This window comes from Physella acuta, unplaced genomic scaffold, assembly GCF_028476545.2.
Source record: "Physella acuta isolate Inbredline_101_S28 unplaced genomic scaffold, ASM2847654v3 ptg000264l, whole genome shotgun sequence".
Taxonomy (NCBI): Eukaryota; Metazoa; Mollusca; class Gastropoda; family Physidae; genus Physella; species Physella acuta.
Genome location: NW_026731783.1, coordinates 2,555,195 through 2,575,645, shown reverse-complemented (window position 1 = coordinate 2,575,645; position 20,451 = coordinate 2,555,195). Strand labels below are relative to the sequence as shown.

At 36.9% G+C, this 20,451-nt stretch overlaps 2 protein-coding genes across 2 annotated transcripts; both read right to left on the bottom strand.

Annotated features, from left to right (window-relative positions):
* Positions 1–8,454: 8,454 nt before the first annotated feature.
* On the bottom strand, positions 8,455–9,465 carry LOC131939094 (adenosine receptor A3-like). Its single transcript, XM_059297326.1, has one exon. It carries the CDS (start codon positions 9,463–9,465, stop codon positions 8,455–8,457), a length of 1,011 nt encoding a protein of 336 aa, XP_059153309.1.
* Positions 9,466–19,464: 9,999 nt separating this feature from the next.
* On the bottom strand, positions 19,465–20,451 carry LOC131939093 (beta-1 adrenergic receptor-like). The gene has a single exon (XM_059297324.1). The coding sequence runs from the start codon at positions 20,449–20,451 to the stop codon at positions 19,465–19,467; it is 987 nt and encodes a 328-aa protein (XP_059153307.1).

Genomic DNA, 20,451 nt, shown 5'->3' with positions numbered 1-20,451 from the left:
CCATCAAAGCTGGGTGGGCTCAGGGACGTCCAACAGTCACAAGTCGGAACCGAGATCCGAACGCTTATTTGTTTGACCACGTAAATACAGACACACACGCACACACATATATACATATACACACGCAAATATATATAATATATATATATATATATATATATATATATATATATATATATATATATATGTAATAAGACGTATATTATTAAATATATAAAACACATACCCACAGACACACAACTACACATTTGTAAATAAACACGCACATTCACATCACGCTTAAAATCATACTAATACAATCATTTCGACATAATTATACATAATATCAGTTACATCCATTCACTCACAATCATTTAAACACATGAGGAAACACATCATCAGCCATTCACAACCAGTCTATTATACAGCCTTTCGAAATATTTGACGTCATAATAGTTACTTTCAGGGGACATAACTTCGCTACTAGACCGCTTTGTGAATATAAATACAAAAAATAACAATGGATTATTAAATATACAAAATAAGGTAAACATAAAAATATAAGTAAGTTTTCTATCTTTTTACTCATTAAATATTGTCAGTTATTGCAGATTGAGTTATAATTTTATAAAATACATGTTAGTTTTCTATAGACTTTTACCCATCCAATCCTAATGTTTAATAACTTAAAATTTAAAAAATTGTAAAGGATGAAATACTCTACTGTTAGCTAAAAATATATTATTTCCTCAGTGAATAAAAATTTTTAAGATTTTTTGAACGGCTTTTCACATATTACTTTCTCTTATATACGAAGTATAGAGAAAGTATTGTAATCGTGCACAAAAATCACTTGAAATTTTAACTATTTTCACCGTATTATACCTCAGTCCTTCATCACATCCGATATATAGAGGACTTATTTTAATCGGGCAAAAATTATCAATCCAGATTTATCAAAATTAAGAGGTTTTATGCGTAATGCAGTCTGAAAATCTGGGCTTTGCAATTCTGTCCGTATGTCTGTGTGTGTGTCTGTGTGTGTGTCCGTGTGTAAACACGATAACTTGAGTACCGTTACAGCTAGGTTGATGAAATTTCATGTATAAGTATTTTATCAAAATCGTAGATCCGTATCAACTTTTGAGCGATTTCCGATAACCGGAAATGGTACTTTTTGTACTTTGAATTTTTCAAAAGCCTATAACTTGTGTACTATTTCAGATACGTAAATGAAATTTCACATGTAAGTAAAAGATCTAATACTCTACCTTCTGTTAAATTTTGAGTAATTTCCGTTGACCGGAAGTAGTAATTTACGCTACTACCAATTTCTCAAAAAAACTAATGTAAATTTTTAAAGTACTAATAATATTGCGCACTATTATGCACTTTTTCATTGCGCGTTCACTTGGTGTGCAATTCTTTTGTCTACGAGATTTTATTCTATTTTTAAAACTTTAAGTATTTAAAATGGATTAAAAATCATGTCTATAGCCCGAGTTCCCATCCCCTGTTATTTTATATAAGAATATTCGAGAAAGTTTAGGGGAGATCACTCCCGGTTTATTTTTACACTAGAAAGCAAAAAAAAGAAAAAAAAAAAAAAAAAAAAAGAAAGAAAAAAAAAAAGTGAATAAAATGAATTATCCGAGCCCAAATTCTGAAATATCTTACAGTATAACTGTTGATAGTAGGCCAACTAATTAAAATGTAGAGTTTATCAATTTGACTATATTCAATGAGCGCCATCACGTAAACATCAATTTCAATACAAGGATTTTCCTAACGAAATAGTCGTATTTGAATGTATCGCTTTAGCTTCATTGATTTACAAACCAACGCTAAAGTACCAGTCAAAATAATAGCATTGAAACATTGAATAAAGTTATTGAAATACTGTCAGGGAAAATAGTTATCAGCTTTTGACCTTTACTGGTGGTGCTTAAAGCTTGGTGGTGCTTTAGTGTTGGTGGTGGTAATACCTGAACTGGTTGAATCGATATTCGCTAATAACTCAAATCGATAAGTGTTTTGCGAAAATAATATTTGCAATGTATTTTTGTTTTTATCCTATAACTAAGTTAATTATCTCGAATAATTTTTTCGATCTAACTGATCATATTCTACTATACATAATATGCAGGCCTTTACCTTATTTTTTTTAAAAAGTAAAGAATTATCTTTAGATTTGGAGATCAATTAGGTAGATGAAGTAGAGTATATATGTTTCTTGACCTCGATATGTGAAAGGAAGGTGTGGTCAGCATTTTGCCCGGCCGCCTTTACTTTCCCTAATATGAGTAAAGTACTTATTTTAGTAGTAATTAAAATATTTCAATTCATCTTTAATGTATAAACGACAGGTCAGTTTGAATGGTATTTACTTATTTTTTTCAAAATATATATCTAATTAGCGTAAAACAAAAACCAATTAATTTCCTTCGTTTAAAATTCTAACTACTCTCTAGCGGGGGAGTATTGTATCATTTGTAATATAATATATTATTTATCACGTATTGTGGTTTAAACATCCTTTTTATATATCACATATTGTGGTACACCCCCTTTTATATATCACATATTGTGTTTTAAACATCCTTTTTATGTATCACATATTGTGGTTTAAACATCCCACTTTATATATCACATATTGTGGTACACCCCCTTTTATATATCACATATTGTGGTTTAAACATCCCCCTTTATATATCACATATTGTAGTTTAAACATCCCCCTTTATATATCACATATTGTGGTACACCCCCTTTTATATATCACATATTGTGGTTTAAACATCCCCCTTTATATATCTCATATTGTGGCTTAAACACACTCCTTTATATATCAAATAGTGTGGTTTAAACATCCCCTTTATATATCACATATTGTTGTTTAAACATCCCCTTTATATAGCACATATTGTGGTTTAAATACCCCCTTTATATATCACATATTGTGGTTTAAACATCCCCTTTATATATCACATATTGTGATTTAAAAATCCCCTTTATATATAACATATTGTGGCTTAAACACCCCCTTTATATATCACATATTGTGGTTTAAACATCCCTTTTATATATCACATATTGTGGTTTAAACATCCCCTTTATATATCACATATTGTGGTTTAAACATCCCTTTTATATATCTCATATTGTTGGTTAAACATCCCCTTTATATATCACATATTGTGGTTTAAACATTCCCTTTATATATCACATATTGTGGTTTAAACATCCCCTTTATATATCACATATTGTGGTTTAAACATTCCCCTTTAAATATCACATATTGTGGTTTAAACATTCCCCTTTATATATCACATATTGTGGTTTAAACATCCCTTTTATATATCTCATATTGTTGGTTAAACATCCCCTTTATATATCACATATTGTGGTTTAAACATTCCCTTTATATATCACATATTGTGGTTTAAACATCCCCCTTTAAATATCACATATTGTGGTTTAAACATTCCCCTTTAAATATCACATATTGTGGTTTAAACATCCCCCTTTAAATATCACAACCTCCACCGCTTAACGGTTCACAAACAATCGCCATTATTTAGAAAACACCGGTTTAAAAAAAACACTGGAATTTACAAACAAGTTGAGGCGCGTTTAATAAAATGAAGGAACAGGAATCAAGTGCACAAGGGAGCCACATGAAAGCTTAAGGCTGTTCGCGATACTCCCTTTGAGCTTGGTACTATCTTCTTATAGAAACTTTCAACTCAGAGTAACATAATTATAATAAGCGATAGAAAGAATACGCCAATGTAGTTAAACGCCCATGTAGGTATGCGACCATGGAATGTAAGCTTGTAAGCGACAATGTAGTAAGCGCTCACGGAATGTAAGCGCCCATGTAAGTAAGCGCTCATGTAAGTAACCGCCCATTAAATGTAGTCGCCCATGTAAGCAAACTCCCATGAAATATAACCGCCCATGTAAGTAAACGCCCATTAAATGTAAGCGCCCATGTAAGCAAACGCCCATGAAATGTAATCGCCCATGTAAGTAAACGCCCATTAAATGTAAGCGCCCATGAATGTAAACGCCCATGAAATGTAACCGCCCATTTAAGTAAACGCCCATGAAATGTAAGCGCCCATGTAAGTAAACGCCAATGAAATGTAACCGCTCATGTAAGTAAACGCCCATGAAATGAAACCGCACATGAAATGAAACCCCCCATGAAATCTAACCTCCCTTGAAATGTTTACGCTGATGTAAGTAAACGCTCATGAACTGTAACCGCCCATGACATGTAAGCGCCCATGTAAGTAAGTTCTCATGAAATGTAAGCGCCCATGTAAGCAAACGCCCATGACATGTTAGCGCCCATGTAAGTAAACGACCATGAAATGTAAGCGCCCATATAAACGCCCATGTAGGTAAACGACCATGAAATGTAAGCGCCCATGTAAGTAAGCTCTCATGAAATGTAAGCGCCCATATAAACGCCCATGTAGGTAAACGACCATGAAATGTAAACGCCCATGTAAGTAAGCTCTCATGAAATGTAAACGCCCATGTAAGTAAGCTCTCATGAAATGTAAGCGCCCATGAAATGTAAGCGCCATGTAAGCGCCCATGTCATAAATACCACGTCACTGTGATTAGGACAAAATTCTCTTGATGTCTAGAGCCCAGTAAAATAACTGTTTGTCAAAAATAAACATTGAACTAAGTGGCATTAACCCTTTAAAAACGCCGCCCTCATCACTTCCTGTTTGCTCACCACGGGCGCACGTGACTTACTACTCGCACCAGCAATAACGGATGCTCAAATTAAAAGAGTTTTTTGTTAATTTTTTTTTTTTTTTTTTTTTTTTTTTGCAATTAGCTGTAGAAAGAAATAATTCTCTCATTGTTTAACCAGGGGACGTTTGTTCTTCTTCTACTTTCTTAATTTTAGTGTTGGAAGAAATCCCTTACAATTACGAATTACGTGTTAACTTGTTATGCGACATACAGGTCGTCGACTCCGATTTCAGCCTGATTTTCTTTTTGGATTTGCTTCCATAGCCTTTGTCCCACCAAGAACAAACTACAAGGCAGCAGTTGATTGATTTTGGAGTTGTCTCTCCTAGAAGAGTGGCTGTCCCCAGCTAACGAGCCTCATCTGCCCGAGGGGGGTTCGAGCTCGAGACTTTTCGGTTTAGCAACCATTATCAGGGGACGCTAACATTTAACAACGTTTGAATTTTTTCAACAATGGGTAGCATAAGCTAGCAAGAAATATCCAAGTCACAAGTTAACACCAGTCGTGAATGGCTACCTTTTGTCTAATGCGGTATAAGTAAGTTAATTTTAGTCCATGATGATTTTTTAGTTATTGTATTGACCAATTTTTAGACATCCTAAAAGAAAACTTCACTTAAATTATCAGTTGGGAACACGTTAAATAGAACTTGAAGTTTAAAATCAAACGCTTACGTAATTAAGAAGTGGGGGGGGGGGAGATTAAAAAAAAACCTTTGTTAGAGTTATTAGTCATAAATCAACGCAAAAATCTAACATTCTTTAACTAAAAGCATAATAAACATAAATTTGTAAAGTTTTAAAAATTTAATTAAAGATAGATTGCAGTTTAAAATGCACATAATAAATTTGGATATATCTTTCCTTCCTACTTGATCAACATTTCAGTTTTCAGTTATGTCACGCTACTTACTTACTTAACTTAACTTAATCCTCATCACTCCCTGTGGAGTATAGGGCAGCAACAAATCTCCGCCATTCCACCCTGTCCTGGGCGAGCCACTTTAGTTCATGCCAGGTTTTGCCAGTAGCCTGTACTTCTTCTTCCATCTCCCTCCTCCATGTTCCCAGTGGTCTTCCTCTATTTCTCTTTCCGGGTGGGTTCCACTTCAGCGCCATGTTGGGGAGTCTTTTTTTGCTCATGCGTAGGACATGGCCCAGCCATCTCCATCTCCTCGTTCTAACTTCTGAGACAATGTCGTTTAATCCTGTCCTTCGCCATATTTCCTTGTTCGGGACTTTGTCGTCCCACTTTATCCTGAGGATGCGTTGGAGGGATCTTCTTTCAAAGCCTCTGAGTCGGCTGTCTACTTTCTTGTTTAGTTTCCATGACTCTGCAGCGTAGAGGAGTACAGAACGTACAATTGACTTATAGATCCTTATTTTAGTTCTCTGCTGCAGTGAGGATGATTTCCAGATCTTAGCGAGTCATGTCACGCTACACACTACGCAAATAGATATTTTTGTTTAAACATAACAAGGGAAGTAATCTATCTTGACCAAAGCAGTATATTGTTTTATTTATTTCTGAAACAGCAATACAAGATGATTTTTATTTTTTTATTCTAATAATGTTAACATTTATACTCTTAAAAGTAATATTTGCTAATAGTAGGCATTTAATAAAAAGTAAGAAATGCATTTAGAATATTCTCAGATACAAACAGAACTATGTTATTAAACAGAGCTAAGCTTTTATAAAGACCCATCACACTCAATGTTTGATGAGGATGCGTCCCATTCTTTATTCTCTAAGAATCAATAATCTCTTATACATGGATGTTGTCTATTCATTGTTTAGGAATGCTTAAATTTATCCTTGTGTCAGTGTATGTTTGACTGAGGGCAATGGATGGATGGTCATGATTATAAGTGGGTTCTGGTGGATACTGTAGCTTGAGCTATTGTTAACTTGTCCATTTATTATTTCTTACTTGTTATCATTTTTATCATACTGAAATAAAATATTTAATTTTCAATACTTTCAAAAAAAAAAAAAAAAAAAAAAAAAAGAAAAGTCTGATTCGACTATATGGCAAATTAGGAATAAAGTCAGATATTTTTTCACAAAAAACACGGACATCGAGTTAAAAGAAATATTTCAAGCAAAGCTAAGACATAGACTGGGAACTCTCACTTAACTGAGAAAAAAAAGAAATATACAGGAAAGAAATAAATAAAGTATTAATTTTAATTTAGACAGTCTCAAGCCAAACATCACGCGATCAGCCCCCAAGTAAATTAACATTAGAACAGTCTTCTGTTTCCCGGGTTTTAAAATGCACAACCTGAATGGTAGAAAGAGATACCCACCTCAACCCCCCCCCCCCCCCAACACACACACACACACTTCCCCCCCCCTACTCAACCGGACTGGCGGATATTTTAAGGTAGCGTGCCCTCATTGCCAAGGGTCAATTTTATGTCATGGAAAGTTTTGGAATGATAGATCAGTACGTGATTACAGAGACACTTCTCCCACGGTCGTTTCTATTTCTGTCCATGTGAACTTTTGACTCCGCAGCACACTAAACTAAGCAGTGAAGAGAAACCTAGTTTGCACACCTTATTTTAATCTAGTTCTTATGCCATTTTATCTTTTCCCTTTGATTATTATATATGCAATTGATGTTCATTGTTCATGTCTTTGATGCTGTGTAAAATCTATCAAATATATTATTATTACTGATTTAAATGTTTAAAACAATTAAAATTTAAAAAAAAAATCTACCCCCTCCTCTCTCCCCCTCTATCCACTTTACCCTCAGACATGATAACCCCACAATCTCTTTAACTGTTCCAACGACCCCACCACCCACCGCAACATCAATATCCAGAACTTATTTAAAGTTCTAAATCTTGTCTCTTTCCCCTCATCTTTCACAAAGCAACCTTTTGACAACTCAATGCGACCACTACAACACCCTTTCAACTAGTCAACTTAAGTTGTTTCCCTACATAGAAAATGCTTCACTGTCCCATTGACCCTCTCTGAAAAATTTCCTTTCCTCTCCCCACCCAGACTTCTGACACTTTCATTTGACCTTCACCCCTTTTACTGTCATCCTTTGCAATTTTTTATAATCAAATACATGACATCATGTAAATATTCATTATGTACATTTGCAAAACCTTTCGTTTTCATTTGATGTTCAAAATTATGTTAAAAAATTTGATGTTGATGTACTTGTTTAATTGCAAATAAAAGTATTAAATTAAAAAAAAAAATAAATAAAAAAATAAATAAAAAAAAAGAAAAGTCTGATAATCCAATGAAAATTTCAAGAAGAACAGAGAAAACATGTCCGATTGCATTGAAGACTATGTTAAAATTTGCTCGTTTTAGTGATCCAAGCAATTTTTAGCAAATATTTTTGTTGAATGTTGAATTTTTGAATTTTCCTTGTTTTAGTGATTTGTAGTATTGTGAATTTTGCTGGTTTTATTGATTCAAGCAATTTGTAGTATGTTGAATTCTGCTTGTTTTGGTCATTCAAGCAATTTTTAACATGTTGAATTCTGCTTGTTTTAGTGATTCAAGCAATTTGTAGTATGTTGAATTCTGCTTGTTTTAGTGATTCAAGCAATTTGTAGTATGTTGAATTCTGCTTGTTTTAGTGATTCAAGCGAATTCTCTTGTTGATGTACTAGAATTCTCACTTTTCTTGAAGATAACTTTGTGCTTCTGACGGTGCATTATCTGCTAGAACGATGCGCTTGGTTGGTTGTGAACGTGCATTCAATATCAAACGGGTTGTGTCTCTGCTTGACCGGGCACCGCAGCATCTTCAGCAGAGCGTGACGGAAGCAGCGGTTCTGGGCGGTGAAAATGATGAAGTTCATCCCAGAGTTGGTGAAGGCCAGTACAGAGAGCACCCGGTACAGCATGGCCGGCACCGTGACGTAGAAGTCCACGCCCAAGACGACAACACACGGAGTCAGGCACACGAAAAAGGCACCGAAAACGGTGAAAAAAAACTTGAGGGTTTTCATAGCGTGCCGGGAAAACCCGTTGTTTATTTGTGAGTTTGAGGGAATTCCCGTAGGGCCGAAAGCGTGGATTGCCTTGCGCTGTTTAACAGCGGCGCGCAGTATGAGTAAATACATGATGAGTATGACGGTTGATGTGATGAAGTATAAGCTCCATGAACCGTAGAAAAGATGCCAAATCGGGAAAATTTCAGTAACGTGACATACGGGGATTTCCCCGTAATTGTTATGGTAAAACTGCGGCAGGATGCTATAGGTTAGCCCTACGATCCACGCTAGTAAAATAAAAAACACAACGACACGCTTGGTTATGGCTCTCTCGTAAAAATACGGCTTGGTGATGTAGATGTAGCGATCCACAGCCACAATCGCCATGTGGATAATGGATACCCCCGTCATCCCGATGTTGAATCCATTCATCATGAGACATGCGCGGATGTGCTTGTAGAAGATATCCACACGCGTGGATGGCAGGAAGAAGAAGGAGGTGAAGGCCAGTTCAAGGCCGATCAGGAAGTCGGCCAAAGCGAGGCTGGTGACGTAGACGTTGGCGAACGTGCGGAGCTGTGGCGTTCGCCAAATGACGAGGATGGTCAAGATGTTGACCGTGCAGATAAAGAAGGACAACATCATCGCTAAGGAGAAGATGACCACGTCCAGTTCTGTGACGTAGGTTTCGGTCGTGGAAATTGCGCTGGAGTTGATCGAAGAATTCATTGTATTTGTTTTGTTAAAAAACATTCGATTCCATGTTTTTAATGATAATCCTTGTATAAACATTGGCTACATTAGCTTGTCTATAACTCTAAAGATGAACAACTAAAGAAACACCTAAAACACTTCAATCCAAAAAGAAAACAGGGAAATCGAAACAAAGTAAAATTATATTTAGATTTAACGAATTATTGTTTCGTTAGTTTTTTGGTTTTTTTTTTTTTTTTTTTTTTTTTTTTTTTTTTTATGCCTTTTATTCGAAAGTTTTAATGCTTGTATGCAAATATTTGCATAAGAAACGAAGAATAATAAACCACATTTAGGAGAAGTACTAGAATCTAGATCTAGATAGGTGAGAATTGAATAGTTGCGGTCTAAATGACGATTTTCATCATACCATGGAACTACAAACTAGACAAACGGTACCAGACTGTACATCAGAGATAGCCTTAATTTAACAAATCTCCGAGTTTCTACACATACCTACAGCCTAAATATCAGAAAAATATTTGCTACAATCCGTTTTTTAGTTACATTGTATCCGAATTTAAGATTCCATCTCTGAAACGAACAATCACATTTGGCAACAAGAAGTGAAATGAATTTCCTATAATGGAAATCTAAAATTCTAAAAAAGCATCAATCTTACAAATGAAATAAATCACAAGTAAACATAGAACACCATCAGCAAGTAATATTTGTCATCTTGTAATAACTTAATATTGAAAATATGCTGAGTTGGCTTTTTCGTAATTTGGTTTTCCAATTATACATATTGGATGATATATTTCAACTTTCAGAACCAACTCCGTCAAATAGTTTTACACTAAAATATTCACATGAAGTATTATATAAAGTTGTATTCCCTATACATTTTAAAAAATAAACTAAACAACATTATCTCCAATCCTATTCGGACTAACTTCTCAGTTAAAATCACGTCTGTGTGCAGAATATTCCAGTAACATATCTAAGTTAGGATATTTTAAACAACAGCTGAGGTAAAAGGGAGAAAAAAAAATCATCAAATAATTGAAGCATCACAATCGCGATGCGCCAATCAGCACGCTTAATTGCTTTAGCCAATCAATGTCTAGTGAGACCGTCCGCTCTGCTTTCCCTGCGGTCCGCATCGGGAACTGACCCAAGGTCAAGCAGAAGATAAGGGAATGTCGACGACAATAAAGTGCAAGGCTGAGGAAATTAGAGGTTTACAGGAAATTAGATGTATTTCGTCATCGTTTTAATAAATGATGATGGTTTCGAAAACATCTTAGAAGGTTTACATTTTTAACAGGTTTGAGTATTTAATCTGGTGGGTTTTTTTATAGGTCAAGTTTTGATTTCAATGAATCATTTATACTTTTGTTAGGTTGGCATTATACGTTAGTAAAGTTCCCGTTTCGAACCTGACGGTCTATGGGGCAAGTGAAGTAAAATTCAACTGATTATGTGACCTCGGCATATAAAGGATAGTGTACCCATCCGCCTTTACATTCCATAACGTGAGTTAGGTTACACATCACGAGTGATTTACTGATTTAAACCCGGATTCGAACTCGAGACTAATGGTGCAGTTTGTTATTATTAATGATATAATTAGAAATTATGCAATTTAATAATAATAACTACTGATGGGACGGCGTGGCCTAGTGGTAGAGCGCTAGTCTACTAACCCAAAAGTCTCCAATTATAAATAATGCATTTTAATAATTATAAATAAAGACATTATGATATAGTTACGAACGACGTCATTATGAGACAATTATGATAATGGATTATTTATAACCTTGACTTAATGACATTGTTAAAGTTTTTACGACATCTTTTCACTTTTTTTTTTAAAAATGGCATTCCCTTTATTATAAATGAAATGGCACTTTAATTTATCTAATTATCCAGAAACTCTGCTCACCAGCTTCATGTAGTGAAAGAAACAAGAGGACGGACAATCTTGTTTGGTGATAGACATTGCTTATCTTATGATGCTATCAGCATTGCACTTTTAAGTTGGAAAAGAAGAAGAAAATAGTCTTCAATTTGCACAAATAGAAAGTTTTAAAAACCTATCTAAAGTACATTTTGTTGCCTTTTCAGCTAACAACTTCTTCCGGTCAGTAATAGTCCCCCCCCCCCCCCCCCATATGTACATACTTTAAAAACTATGTTAAGGGCTTCTTATACATGTCTCCTAATCCGTCTGTTTCAGTGGCGTAGGCAAGGGGGGGGGGTTAGGGGGGTTATTTCCCCTCCCATGGATCCTTATATATATATATATATATATATATATGATTGTATACATATGGAAAAATGTTTGAACCCCTCCCATGACCAATTCCTGGCTACACCACTGGTCTGTTTGGTCACTGGCCTTGAACCCGAGCCCCTACTTATCTCCACAAGGAGTAAGAGGATTATAAGATTAACTTACACGACCATCTGAGCCAGTCCTAAAACATAAGCACAGACATCGAGTCTTGGATTATGTAAGCTTATGGATTTAGTAAAGCCGATATCAAGCGGTGTATACAGCCTACACTATTGAAGCCAGGGGCGGATAATCCAATCTGTGAAACGTCTCAGTCTGGATTTAGTACCAAGATATATCGAGATTTACATGTGACAGTCTATTTCCCTGATACATCGAGAATCCCCCAAACCATTCTCCTTAAAATAAGATAAATCTAAAGTTGTTTTTTTTAATCGCTTACATAACCCACAACAATATATGATTAAGCTAAAGGTGTTTAAAATCTGTATCGGACCCCCCCCCCCCACACACACACAATAACATTGCACCAAGGTTGTTTGAAGAGCTGTATAGAGTTCAGTGGGACTGCGTGGCTTAGCCGGAGAGAGCCCGAAAGTCTCGAGTTCGAATCCGGGTTCAAGTCACTAGAAGGTTCCTTGAGTCTACCCAGCTCTGATGGGTACCTAAAGGGAAAATAAGACGGCTGGGCTTGGTTCTGACCACATTATCCATTCATATGCCAACGTCACTGAAAACTGATGAACTCTACTTCATCTACCCCATGTGTCCTAGGCACGAACGGGAAAAAGATGAGATGATTAAGTTCAATCATCAAAATAATTTTTGAGTCAAAGTTGGTTTGAAACTTGTATCAAGTAAAATATTTTTACTACAGGTAGCTTACAGTTCATGCTAAGCTAATCAAGCTAGTAGCTCATTATTTTTGGTTACCAAAGGTACGTATGTATTAGTAAGCTTACAATCTGTTTTTAATATAAAATCAATAAAATCGATAACATCTCTGATAAACAATGGAAGGAATGAAACAATTTTTGAAATGAACTAAGATAAAATAGGAATCGCGACACATAATTAGAATAGTTATCTTTTTAATGAATTCAGCCTTTAACAAAAGTTCAGCGAACAATCGGTTTTGACACTCAATTTGAACAGTCTTGTCTGATTGAAAAAAAGTTTTAACAGACTCCAATTAGCTCGCAAAAACATTTTCACATCTTTTTATCGTTGTTGGTAATAGCATAACTGTGGCAATTATCAATTTGTGTCTAGAGTACTCGCCCTTTACAAGATCAAGCAAGCAACTTATCCCACGTACTTTGTCAAAATGGTCTCTCCTAAAAGTGCATGTTCTCAAGGTCAAGGGCTAGAACGAAGCCTCGTTCTGATTCCTTATGTCAAAATTATACTATTGGTAATTTTGTCTTCGTATTTTCAGTATTTCTCTCGGAGTTTCTGTTGAGTGTTGTTTCATATGATATAAGGTTGATGACCTTATGTTCAACCCCCTAGTTAGAGCAGTGGCGTAGGCAAGGTGGGGTTAAGGAGGGGGGTTATAACCCCTCCCATGGACACCCCGACCCCTATATATATATATAGTCATATATAGTCAAATATATAGTCATATATATAAAGTCATATATATATATATATATATATATATATATATATATATATATATATATATATATATATATATATATACACCGGTAGTCATATATTATATATATATATATATATATATATATATATATATATATATATATATATATATATATATATATATATATATATATATACTTATGGAAACAATTTTGAACCCCTCCCATGACCAGTTCCTGGCTACGCCACTGAGTTGGAGGGCCACATACTCAGGAAGTCTGTAGACATAACAAGACAGGCCCTCACCTGGAATCTATAGCGCAGAAGAGAAAGTGACAGTACAATGAGGACTTGGAGACGTGACTTGGAAGAAGACACCAAGAAGATTGGATACACCTGGGGACAGTTGGAGAGACTAGCCCAGGACTGAGATGCCTGGAAAATTCTTGTCAGCTGTATGTGTCCCAAGAAGGGGTGACACGCTAGTCTAACCTAATTGTGTCTAAAAATAAAACACGGATTAGGATGAAGGAAAAGTTGAATGCGGATATATTACGACCGTGGCGTCACTAGGTCGGGTGTCACCCGGTTCGGTGAATGAAGGTGTCACCCCACCCCTACAACGATAACTCTCATTTTAGATATAGAGTCAGTCCTTTCACGCCGCTATTTTATTATTTAATTAACTGGATTAAAGAATATTTTAGCATTAGATGTTACGATTAGGTGCCACCAATTAAATGGTATCACCCATTAAATTGTGTCACCAATTAAATGGCGTCACCAATTAAATGGCGTCACAAAATAAATGGCGTCACCAATTAAATGGTATCACCAATTAAATGGTGTCATCAATTTAATGGTGTCACCAATTACATGGTATCACCAATTCAATGGTGTCACCAATTACATGGTATCACCAATTCAATGGTGTCACCAATTTAATGGTGTCGTCAATTCAATGGTGTCACCAATTAAATGGCGTCACCAATTAAATGATATTGTCAATTAAATGGTGTCACCAATTTAATGGTGTCACCAATTAAATGATATTGTCAATTAAATGGTGTCACCAATTTAATGGTGTCATCAATTTAATGGTGTCACCAATTACATGGTGTCACACGATTTATACCCCAGCCCTCGCCTAGTGACAAACTACTATATGACAACGTGTATTACTTAACTTATTATCTACTCTTGTATTGTCCATTCTAGTAAAGCTGGTACCTCTAATAATAACCCAATAAAATGTTGAACCCTAATTAACATCGAGACCTGCGCATAAACCCAACACTTATTTATATTAATGTGTTAAAAAATCAATTTTATTATAAAGACATACTAACACAATATTCTCAATCATTTTTTTTTCTTACCTCTGCAGTTTTAACATGTTAGATGTTGTTTAACACCATTGATTAACGGATACGTGACATTATTTGAATTACCTCCCTTAGGTCAGAGACAAGATATTTTATTCATTCCGCGCAATGTTTTCTTTTCCTGTTGAAACATTTTTATGTTACATGTTTTATTCACAACCTAGCTATTGCATAGGTCAGCCTCGGCAACAGTATTTTTTTAAAAGACCGAATTATATAACATTTTTCAAAATATTTTAGGGGCCTCACTGAAAATAGCATTTTAAATTACAGAAACGTAAAAAAAAAACTTGACAGACGCCTATTTGTAAAATATATTACAAATTTCTCATTAACAATATTGTAATAGCTTGCATATTTTACTCTTATTTTACTAGTAATATTTTTTTTAAATAAACAATCAAAATGATAAGCCAAGAGTTAATTGCTATTTTTTTCGATTACGATTTTTAAGTACAGTATTGAGCACAAAAAAAAACCCAATGTTTGTTTTCTTTAAAAAAAATCTGGTGGTTACCAGTCCAACTTTTTAAATTACCAGTACACTAAATCAACATATTTAAAAATCTGGTTACCTGCCCAACTTTTTAAATTACCATTACACTAAACCAACAGACTTCGACTAAACGCCACCCTTTTGGTGATTGGTGTCTAATAAAATAAGCTGACCGACAGAGGCGGATCAAGGGGAGGGGGTGGGGTGACCGCCCCGGTAGCGACAAACGGGGTAGAAAAATAAAAGTAAAAAGTTTATTCTAAGCTGCATTACTTAATTATACACAGTCAAACTCAATAAAATAAGCTGCTACTTGGCTTTATGGACGTTTTCTACATCAATTTATCAATAGGTTTATAGAGGTTCTACTTCTATTTATCAGAGGCGTAGCGAGGGGGGGGGGGCGGGGGGGGACATATGTCCCCGGGCGCCGACCTTAGGGGGGGGGCGCCAAATTGAAAGTTTGAGGGGGGGGGGGTGGAAATCAAAAGTTCGAGGGGGGGGTGCAAATCGAAAGTTTGAGTGGGGTGTGCAAATGAAAAGTTCGAGGGGGGGGTGCAAATCGAAAATTTGCTCCCGAGGGGGGCGCCAAATTGAAAGTATGTTCCCGGGCGCCGGGAAGGGTCGCTACGCCTCTGCTATTTATATATTTACTCACGTTAGTCGTGAGGATTGGTGGGGGGGGGGGTTCTAAGGTGAATAAGAAGGGAAGGTGTGGTCAACACTTTGCCAGCCGCCTTTACATTCCCTAACATGTTAGGTAACCATCAGAGCTAGGTGGACTCACTGACATAGTACTGACATGGACCCGGATTCGAACTCGAGACCTTCGCCGTCCCATAAATCTATAAACAGGGGGGGGGGGGGCTTACAATGTATAGCTTGCCCCGGGCGTCGGATTGTGTCGCTACGCCTCTGATTGCCGGTCCAAAATTTTAAACCAACATATGCACTAAACGGTCATTAGTTTGATTAAATGTCACCGTAGGGATGATTTATTCCTTACGAAATGTGTTAGAAACGACCCGACTTTTCAAAATAACATTAAGTTAATCCAATATGAATTTAGGCTAAAAGTCACGGTAGAAATCAATGGTTTTTTTTTTTTACAAAATGTATTAATTGAAGGCCAGACTTTTAAAATAACATTACACTAATCCAATATGAATTTAGCGAAAGGTTACATTAGAAGTAATTGTTTTCTTACAAAATGTGTGAATTAGTGGCCAGACTGTTCAAAATAGCGTTAGATAAAACGAATATGATTTTGGCTAAGGGTCACCGTAGAAGTAATTATTTTCTTGTAAAATATGTGAATTATTGGCTAGACTTTCAAAAATATTAGAAAACGAATATAAATTTAGCGAAAGGTTACACTAGAAGTAATTGTTTTCTTACAAAATGTGTGAATTACTGGCCAGACTGTTCAAAATAGCGTTAGATAAAACGAATATGATTTTGGCTAATGGGTCAGTAGCGTAGCAGCGGGGAGGGGGGACATATGTCCTTAGGGGGCGCCAAAATGGGTTGGAAAAATAAATTGAAAGGTTGAGGGGGTGCAAATCGAAATCTCCAGGGGGGGTGCAAATCGAAAGTTTGAGGGGGGGAGATGCAAATCGAAATCTCGAAGGGGGGGGGGGGTGCAAATCGAAAAGTTTGTCCCCGGGCGCCGGGAAGGGTCGCTACGCCTCTGCTAAGGGTCACCGTAGAAGTAATTATTTTCTTATAAAATGTGTGGACTATTGGCCAGCCTTTCAAAAATATTAGAAAACGAATATAAATTTAGCTAAGGGTCACACTAGAAGTAATTGTTTTCTAATAAAAATGTGTTAATTATTGGCCGGACTGTTAAAAAAAAACATTAGATAGAACTAATATGAATAAGGCTAAAGGTCAGTCTATAAGTCATTGTTTTCTTACAAAATGTGTGAATTACTGGCGAGACTTTTGAAAATAACATTAGACAAAACGAATATAAATCAGGCTAAAGGTCAACACAACTTTAAAGTAACTACAGCCTAATCCAGTTGAGATAAACCAATTGAAAATCTGTCGACGCGTTGATAACGGTTATCGATTACTGTGCGACCGCGGATCGAAACTACCGATTGCTGTGTGATTAGGGATTATGTCTCTAGGACGTGTGGACATGAGTAACCAACCATTGTCCGAAATCGATGGGGGTCAGTTGGCTGAGGAATGCTGAAATAATTCCTCATGGAACAAAGTCAGTGAGTTTTGAATGAAACAGGTATAAAAAAAATGTATGATAAAAAGCTTTTAGTAAACTATAATAAATATTTTAGTAAATGTCAGAACTAAGTATATATATGCTTAGGAAAATGTATGTTTAATTGTTTATTTGTTCTTTAAAACTGAGTAAAAATAAAAACCGTTGATATCTGCTCGAAATGCTGTGATTAATACTTTTATTTTTACTGTAATAGTAAAAGAAGTTTTTTTTCTCATCTAATAATTGTCTAATACCCTGCTTATGAGTATTTAGATATTGTAAAGAAATAATACTTGGCCGATATTTAAGCTTTAAAAGTAATGGTATTTTTTTTAAATATACATTTTTAAACCAACCCGATCCTTCTAAGTCTAACCTATGGTGCATTTAAAATATTATATACACTCGATCGACTTAATATTGATAATGTTCTCATATGCAAATCACTACGTGAATATTGTCCGTCAGTTAGTAGTTTGTCTCCTATAGAAACTTGTAAAGTAAAGTAAAAGTAAAGTTCCCTTTCAAACCTGACGGTCTATGGGGCAAGTTCACTTGTTTCTGTGACCTCGGCATATGAAAGGATAGTGTGGTCAGCACTATGCTACACCGCCTTTACTCACGCTTACGTGAGTTAGGTACTCATCAGAGCTGGGTGGACTCAGGGACGGTCTACTGACTTGAACCCTGATTCGAACGCGAGACTTACGGACTATTTTTCCGTTGTTGTCAGAATCTAACGAATCTGAGTTACAAGAAAAGTGTCTGTATTGTTTTTGAAAATCACAAATCAAATATCATAGTCGGTTAAATGAATTATCTAAATGTATAAGCTTTAAAAATGCATTATAAACAAGACGTATATGCATAAAAGAACAATAATAACAATGCCCCTGTGCACCTTGTCGTATCAAATGAAACGAAGGAAAGGCCGGGGATGGGGGGGGGGGGGGCGTTGATATTCCACATCTGGCTTGAAAGTACATTTAACTAGATCGTAAAATGCTTTCAGCTGTTACAGAAAAATCGACTTCTGTAACACTCAAGCATAATGGAAGCATTCTTGTCCGACTATTTCAAACAGGATGTAATAAAAATTAATGTATATTTTGTGATTTTCCTGATTTTTTTAAAAATTTTTTTTTATTTTTTTTGTTTTTTTTTTCCACTATGTTTTTGTGAAGAGAGCACGCCCTTATTACATGAAGGTCTCTAGTTTGGATCCAAAAACTTTGCTTTGGGTGGCCTAGCGGTAGAGTTCGAATCCAGGTTCAGGTGAGTAGAACGTCCCCGAGTCCACCCAGCTCTCATGGGTACCTGACTTATGTTAGGGAGAGTTCAGTCGGCTGGGTGTAATACTGACCACACTATCCCTTCATACGGCGACTTCACAGAAACAGAAGAACTCTACTTCACTTGCCCCGTGTCAGTGGCGTAGCGAGGTCGGGTGTCACCCCCTGCGGCACTTAATGGTGTCCCGTCCCCCCAGAGGCGTAGCGACAAACTTTCAAATTTTCGATTTGCCCCCCCCCCCCTCAAACTTTTGATTTGCACCCCCCCCCCCCTCAAGTTTTCGATTTGCACCCCCTCCCCCTCAAACTTACGATTTGCACCCCCCCCTCAAGTTTTTCTCTATATATTTTGCTATTTTTTGCCTTGGTGTCACCCCCCTAAATGGTGTCACCCGGTGCGGTCCGCACCCCGCCCCCCCCCCCTCGCTACGCCCCTGCCCCGTGTACCGTCATGATTTAATTTTACCCAGCTTTGACGTGTAACTAACTTACGTAAAAAAGGGGGATCACGGCTTGGAATAAAAACTGAACACAGACCATTTTATCTATGAATTCTATTTTAATTTGTCCATTGAACTACAGATCCGAAAAGGCAACCATGTCATTCAATCAACGTTCACTCCACACACAAAAAAATGAATATAAATTTATAAATATTTATAGAGTTATTCTCCTACACACATGTACACTGCAGACAATTTACTTTTCCTAATTGTTATACTGTATTATGTGATAGCACTAACCATTGCCTGGTCCTCGTTTAGCTCTCTAATTAATGAATAGCACCGGAAAAATTTAAAAACCGCACGCCGGAACTGCCCGTTCTGGACGGTGAAGATGACGAAGTTCATGCCAGAGTTGGTCAGCGCCAGTATGACCAGGATTCGATACAGGGTCACCGGCACGTTGACGTAGTAATCCACGCCCAGGGATATCACGATGGGCGTCATGCACAGGAAGAAAATCCCGAACACTGTGAAGAAAAATTTTAAACTTTTTAAAGTGCTCTTCGAGATGGTGTTTCGGGAATTCCCGTTCGCGGGCGCACCGAAAGGCGCGGCGGTTTGGATGGATTTACGCTGTTTGAAAGCGGTGCGTAGGATCAAGGTGTACATGACTAGGATGACGACGACCGAGGTGAAGTAGAACCCCCAGGCGCCGTACGCCAGGTACCACATCGGCAGCAGCTCCGTGATGTCGCATTTGACACCGTCGGTGAACGACTGGTGGATGAACTGGGGGAGGAAGGTGTAGGAGACGCCGATGACCCAAGCTGACGTCACGTTGATAACGACGATGCGCACGTTCATAACGCGCTGGTAGGTGTAAGGTTTGGATATGAAGAGGTACCTGTCGACAGACACAAAGGCCATGTGGATGATAGAGTTACCGGCCATGCCCAGGTTTAGACCGCTGATCAGCACGCAAAGGTTGCTGTACCGGTTGAACAAACTCACTCGCGTGGGCGGCAACAGGAACAAGGCCATGGGAACAAGCCCCAGCCCCACCACCAAATCCGCCGCGGCCAAACTGGCCAGGTACAAGTTGGCCAGTGTCCGGAGCGTTTCGGTGCGCCATAGCAGTATAATTGTTACAATATTTACCGTGCATATAAAGAGGGAGAGTAACAGAGCGAGAATGAACAAACACGCATCGACGGCCGTGATTTCAGTGGATTCGCTCGTTCTGTTAACGCTGGAAGTGATAGTCAT

Excerpts from the sequence above, each read along its gene's own strand:
- LOC131939094 (XM_059297326.1), bottom strand. The coding sequence starts at position 9,465 with ATGAATTCTTCGATCAACTCCAGCGCAATTTCCACGACCGAAACCTAC.
- LOC131939093 (XM_059297324.1), bottom strand. The coding sequence starts at position 20,451 with ATGACTATCACTTCCAGCGTTAACAGAACGAGCGAATCCACTGAAATC.